General features: G+C 63.2%; 1 protein-coding gene across 1 annotated transcript; it reads left to right on the top strand.

The window, feature by feature from the left end:
* Positions 1-912: 912 nt before the first annotated feature.
* LOC135579957 (ubiquitin carboxyl-terminal hydrolase 36-like) lies at positions 913-5,384 on the top strand. The gene is made up of 11 exons (XM_065070011.1): positions 913-1,162; positions 1,236-1,457; positions 1,741-1,851; positions 2,146-2,248; positions 2,580-2,647; positions 3,018-3,088; positions 3,272-3,354; positions 3,680-3,791; positions 4,080-4,220; positions 4,492-4,592; positions 4,883-5,384. Exons 1-11 carry the CDS (start codon positions 913-915, stop codon positions 5,382-5,384), a joined length of 1,764 nt encoding a protein of 587 aa, XP_064926083.1.
* Positions 5,385-6,618: the final 1,234 nt, after the last annotated feature.

Below are 6,618 nucleotides of genomic sequence, written 5' to 3'. Positions count from 1 at the left end.
CTCAGTTTTTCCTAATGCTCCGTTCAAAGCTCCCTGGAGGGTGTTGGTGGCTGCTGCCTCTGTCCCACCAGCCGCCACTGCAGAAGGGTTTGCCTCCCCCATCATCTCCCCAAGCAGGAGTCGCTGCTTTTCCAGTGCCCTGTGTCCCCTTCAGCAGACTGAAGAGGCCCAATTGACTGAGCTGCTCCACAAAGCTCAAGTGCCCCTGACCCCACCATGACAGATGTTCCTCTGGACCTTCACCCGTGTCGTGGTTTAACCCGAGCTGGCAACACAACCGCGGCAGCTGATCACTCACCCCCAACCCCTTCCCCTCCCAATAGGGGAGAGAATCGAAAGTGAAGGGAGAAATTTGGACTGAGAGAAACGCAGTTTAATAAAATGACAAAATGCTAAGAGACTTCTAGTAAATATAGATAAACCCATCATAACTCCCACGCCCTTCTCCTCAGGACTGCTCAGCCGGTCACATCCCAGCCTGTCCCGGGACACCAGGTTTGCTCCGCCCCCAGCGCACACGTTGCACCCTGGCCTTGTAAGACTTGCAGAGGCTTTTGTCGGCCAAATCCACCACGGTGTCCAGGTTCCCCTGCACTGAAACCACAGTGTGTGACCATTTAATGATTCTGGGGCGTGGCCGGAGCGCGATGGCGTCACAAACAAGCCCCGCCCCCGGCAGGCTCCGCCCCTGGCGTTGCCGGGACGCGCAGGCGCAGCTCAGTCCTGTTCTGGACGCGGAGCGGAGCGGACGGCGAAGGCGAGGGGAGGAGTCAGTGGGCCGAGCCGAGCGCGAGCGACCGCAGCGAAGGGCGGGACTTGAGGAGGAGGCGCGGGAAGCGTGTGTGGTGGTGGAGAGGGAGAGGCCGAGAGACCGGCGCGACCTCGAGGCGGTGGCACGTGCGGCGACACGCCATGGCGGGCACGGCGAAGCCGAGGGAGCTGCTGAAAGCGCGGCGGGACGCGGGCAAGGCCGGGGCGCTGGGCCGGCTGCTGAGCACCTCGGCCACGAAGGTGCTGCTGCACAAGATCGAGTTCCAGCCCGCCAGCCACGGCTTCTCCGGCCAGCCGGAGCTGCTGCGGGCCAAGTACCTGCTGCTCAACCCCCGCACCGAGCCCGCCGAGCACCCCCGCGGCGCTGAGGAGGGACAGCCGGGCAAGCAGGGTGGGTGCAGAGGGCCGGGGGGCTCTCCCTGCGCTGCGCAGCCCGCGGCTCACCCGCCTCTCTCTCCCCGCAGGCAGCGACCGGACCCCGGGGCGCCTCGGGGACGGCGTCCCTGCGCCCCAGAAGGGGCTGTTCCCTGCAGGGCGCCTCGCCATGCAGTGGCAGCGTGTCCAGCGCATCGGCGCCGGGCTGCTCAACCTGGGAAACACCTGTTTCCTCAACGCCACCCTGCAGTGCCTCACGTACACGCCACCGCTCGCCAACTACCTGCTGTCCAGGGAGCACAGCCGCACCTGTGAGTGGGGAGGGGAGCGCCCGCCTGTCCCGGGGCTGCGCTCAGCACCCTGCGCACGGCTCTGCCGGGGCTGTGCGGCTGCCGGGATGTGCCTTCTCTGCTCCCTCCTGCCCGTTTCTCCGTGGAGAGGACATTCCTGCATACGGGAGCATCCACTTTTCCTGGCCGTAGCAGTGTTCCCGAGCTCTGCATCCTGCGTCTGAGAGGCTCTGTCTGTGCTGGACACAGCCAGGACTAAGATGAGTTTGTCCTCAACGTTCTGTCTTCTCCTCTCCCACTCCAGGTCACCAAAGCGGCTTCTGCATGATGTGCGTCATGCAGAACCACGTCACGCAGGCGTTCGCGAACAGCGGCAGCGTGATAAAGCCAGTGTCCCTTGTCCGAGACCTCAAGAGTAAGGATGGCTGCCCTCGCGTCCCCTCCTGTAGCCGTGCAGGAGGGCAGAGACTATTGCAGGAGCAGAACCTTTGAGATCAGGGCAGGTCTTGGCAGAGGTTCTTCCGAGACGACTCACTGAGCCTGCCAGGGCCTTCACAGGCCTTGTGGGGCTTCCCCCATGGCCGACATGAGTCTGACGTCTGGTTTGGGCCGAGGGAGCTCAATCCCCGCAGTCGCTGTCCCGAGGGAGGGCGGGAGGACCTGCCTCTGTTGCAGCGCGTGCTGCGGCTGATCCCTCCCTCTCCTGCAGAGATCGCCCCGCACATCCGCTTGGGCAGGCAAGAGGACGCGCACGAGTTCCTCCGTTTCACCATCGATGCCATGCAGAAGGCCTGCCTGCCCGACTGCACCGAGTATGTGGGGCCTCTGGTGGTGACAACTGCCCTTGTCTGCTGGTCCCCTGTGCCCGTGGGAGGGGACTGTGGGGTGAACGTGTGCCCCGGGCTGGGCTCATGGAGGGAGGTGCTGACTCCAGGGTCTGGGTTGGATGGCCCAGCTCTCTGCCCCTCTGTGACACAGCCCTGGGCTGCTGTCTGCCTTCTCCTGACACCTCCACCCCAGCACAGCTGCGGTTCTGTCCCCAAATCCTGTGACTGGGCTGGGTTTGGATCCTGAGGACACAGCGCTGGCCCGTGGGGGTGGCTCTTGGGGCGGGCGCTGTGTGATCCCAGCTGCCGTCTCTAGGTTGGATCGCCAGACCCAAGCCACCACCCTGATCCACCAGATCTTTGGCGGTTCCCTGCGGTCCCGTGGTGAGTGCTGGCTGCCAGGGCCTGGGCCTGTGACTCTCAGGGCAGCTGTTTCCCCGAGAGCCTTGCAGTAACTTGGGAAAGTCACTAAGCATGTGCAAATTATGCAGAGCTGCAGCTGGTCAGTCTTTTGGTATCTGTGGGCCACGAAGCTGCTGGCTGTGGGTCCCCAGCTCATTGCCACCAGCAAAGGAACCCACGTTGCCAGCTGTCCCGCAACACTTGTTGTCCCAGCACGTACAGACTGCGAATGCTGGTGCTGCCGTCCCAGAGCCCAAACGCGGAAAAGGGCAACACGGCAGCCGCCTGCGCTGTGCTGGGGGTGGTGGTGCCGTGTTGTGCCAGGGGGTGCTCACTGCTCGTTCTCTTGCAGTGAAGTGCTCGATGTGCAAAGCAGTCTCGGACACCTTTGACCCCTGTCTGGACCTGCCGGTGGAGATCACGGTACCGGGGCAGGGTCAGGTGGGGAGGAGCTCTGCTCTGCAGGGGATGTTCCTGCAGCTGCACCGCTACTGCTCGAGGCTGTTTAACCTGCCAGTGTCAGGCACGGTGCAGGCAAGAGGGAATCAGCTTCTGTTGTTGCGCTGCCTCCTCTGCCTGGCCCTGACCTCTCCTCTGTTCTGGCAGCAAGCCGCAAACGTAGAGCAGGCACTGGAGCTGTTTGTGAAGCCAGACCTGCTGGGCGGAGAGAACGCCTACCTGTGTGACAAGTGAGTGTGCGGGGCTGGGGCGGGAAGGGGCCGCGGGTGTGCTGGTGGGAAGCAGGAGGGCAGCTGCAGTACAGGAGGGCTTCTCTACCTGCTCCACCGCTAAACCGTGAGGTGCGTGGCTGTGAAGCCTGCGATGAAGCCTGTCACTCCTCATCTCCCCCGTCTTGAGACGGGGACCTGAGCCAGCAGACCTGGCCGTGAGCAGGTGCCCTGGAGCAGAACCCGCTCTCAGCAGGGTCATTTCCGTGGGGTTTGTGGCTTGGCCAGGGCTGGCAAGCACCTGGGTGGTGGAACAGCATGAACAGCTCAAGCTCTCCCTGTGCAGATGCAAGAAGAAAGTGTCGGCAACCAAACGCTTCACCATCCACCGAGCGCCCAGGGTTCTCACGCTTGCTTTGAAGCGTTTTGCCGACTTCACCGGAGGCAAGATCACAAAGGTGAGTGCTCAGCAATCCAGAGCGGGGCTGTGTCCTGTCCCGAGGCCCTGCTGCCCCGAGCAGGGTGGGAGGTGGTTCTGTGCGCTGGTGAGCTCTACCGCAGTCCTGCAGCCCTTCCCCAGCTGTGCTGTGCTGTGGTGGGAGTTTGGCTCATCCCGGCATCTTCCTCACCGTGGGCTCTGCCTGTGGACAGCGGGTTCCCCCTCCCTCGCGAGACGGGACTCGTAGGACAGCTGAGCTGCTCTTGCCATCTGCTGTGCAGGCTTCTGAGACATCCTCTCTCTGCAGGACGTGGGCTACCCTGAGCTCCTGAACATCCGCCCGTACATGTCCCAGACCAGCGGGGATCCGGTCATGTACGGGCTCTATGCGGTGCTGGTGCACTCGGGGTACAGCAGCCACGCAGGACACTACTACTGCTACGTGAAGGTGAGCCCAGGGCGCTCTCTTGGCACCTCTCTGTGCTGGGGGTCGGCAGGAGGATGCTCAGCAGAGGTGCGTGGTGTGGAGCACTGTGGGGTACGGGCTGTGCTCCATCACAGGAAGCGTGGAGTTCTGCTCTTGCAGAGACCCCTCACCTGCCCGGGGTCACCTGCGGGTTTTGGGGAGCGGAGCTCTGCCGACGGGCGCTGTTCCTGCTGCTTCTCAGGCCAGGAGCGTCCCTGGACACAGCCCAACCCCGTTCTCTCTCCCTCCGCAGGCCAGCGACGGGCAGTGGTACCAAATGAATGACAACGTGGTCCGCCCCAGTAACATCAAGGTGGTCCTTAACCAGCAGGCGTATGTGCTGTTCTACCTCAGGTGAGCGTGCCCTGTGTCCCCGGCCCCTCTGTCCCTGCTCAGAGTGTGGGACAGGGCTGGGGGCACATGCCTGGATGTGGGAAGGAGCTTGGCCCAAGTAGCCCCAGTGCCCACGTGCGTGTGCTGGCTCAGGGGAGGGCGGCAGCCGTTTGTTGTGGTTTTGCGGCAGCTCAAGAGCTCCTCACCTCCTCGGAGCTTCTGGCTCCTGGTTCTCGTGCGCAGCTATGACGAGAGTGTTGCAGTCGCTCCGACACTGGCAGTTAACACGCGCCCTGCTCTGCCTTCCCCAGGATCCCCAGCCCCGGGAAGACCTCAGAGGGTCCCGTTTCCAAAGCTGCCTCCAGCCTGCCTGGCCGTGTCAAGCTGCCTTCTGGGTCACCGTCACCCAAGCTGGCCCTGAAAGCCAAACGCGCGGCTGCAGCGTTTCCCGGTGACGCAGCCCAGAGGCCCAAGAAGCCGCGCTCCTCGCAGCCGCCACCCGCGCCCAGAGCGGCTCCAGGACTTTGTGGCCCCAGTCACACCAGTGGGGCCAAAGCGCAGGTTCCCCGGAAGCGCTGCTGGGAGCCCGGGCCCCTGCCCGCCTCCCCTGGGCTGCCGGAGCCCATCCCTGGCCAGGAGCCGTGGAGCAGCGGGGAGAACACCGGGACACCGGCAAGGGACCCTCGCAGCAGGGCTTCTGCCAGCCTGGTGCTGGCAAATCTGAAAGCCTTCTTGTCGGCCAGGGCTGCTCCGCAGCCCAGCAGCACCATGTCACCACCACCGGCCAAGAAGCTGGCGCTTTCCGACACATAGGTGAGTCTGAGCTTCTGCCCAGAGACTTCAGTAGGTGCCTCGTGCCTCCGGAGCCGGGGCTTGTGTTGGGGAGTGCAGGAATGATGCTGGTACCTTGCTAAGCAGGAGGCGGGCGGGGAGAGCCCCTAAACCCCAGGGCTCTGCCCTCCCTCTGGGTTGGGGTGCGGAGCCAGGCCCCCGCTCTTGTTCCCATCCCTGCAGAGGCTGGAGAATTGGCTGCTGCCTCCTTGCTCAGGACGGCGGGGTGGCTGCGCCAGTCCCTGGAGCAGGGCAGCCTTGTCAGCCTTGTCAGGGCAGCGTGTCCCCGGGGTGATGGGAGCTGGAGACACCACAGCTGGAGGCTGCAGAGTCGCCTCCTCCCCAGGCAGCGGCTGCACCGGCTCTCTGGGCGCCGCTGTGCAGCCGGGACTGGGGACGGCGCTGGGGGTTCTGTTCTTAAAGTTTCCTTCCTTTTTTCCTTTCTGCTTCTAAGGGAAAACCCTTCTGATTCTTCTACTCCCCCACTTCCCTCTCCCTGTCTGTGTCTTTTCCCCTCCCCTTTCTCTGGGCTCCCCTTTTTGTTTTCTCCTCTTAGCTCACAGCAACCTCTTTTATTTAGACCACCAAGTTGTTCTTTATGTCAATAACTGCAGGGCAGCCCCCCAGGGAAGGAGAGCAGAGGGGACCACCGTGCACGTCCTCACCTGCTGCTGCCGGTTCCTGTGCCCGCCCCAGCCCCGCGCTGGGTCCCTGTGGGGCCGGGGCGCTGCCGCCGGGACACCGGGCAAGAAACTGGAGCGTTCCCTCGGGAACCGGCTGGGCTGGCGGGACAGCGGGAGCGGCCAGAGGAGCCACAGGGAGGATCCGAGGCTGGAACAGCTCTGCTGGGAGGAACGGCTGAGAGAGAGTCCTCAGCACTCGGACAACTCCTGGGAGAGCTTTCCGTCAGATACCTCATGGTGAAGATTTCAAACATGATCTCATAAAAGAGGGGTTTTTCTTTCCGAGTTGTTTTCTATCATTTTTCATCGTATACAAGAAGTGATAGCAGCATTCTACAACGGGTATTGATCCAGGGGGTCTCCTGGAGACATCTGGATGGGCAGGAGAGCAGCCCTGTGAGGCTGGACATTTTATGGATGAATTTGCCCCTCACCCCTCCCCAATCCCACCTCTTCCCTCACCGGCCACCTGGGACTTGGCCTCACCAAGCTGGAGCACATGTCTGATGAGGAGCGGCTGAGGGACCTGGAGG

The sequence above is a fragment of the Columba livia genome, chromosome 7 (genome assembly GCF_036013475.1).
Source record: "Columba livia isolate bColLiv1 breed racing homer chromosome 7, bColLiv1.pat.W.v2, whole genome shotgun sequence".
NCBI classification, from domain to species: domain Eukaryota; kingdom Metazoa; phylum Chordata; class Aves; order Columbiformes; family Columbidae; genus Columba; species Columba livia.
The sequence above is the reverse complement of the archived record's forward strand: the minus strand, read 5'-3'. Positions and strand labels throughout refer to the sequence as shown.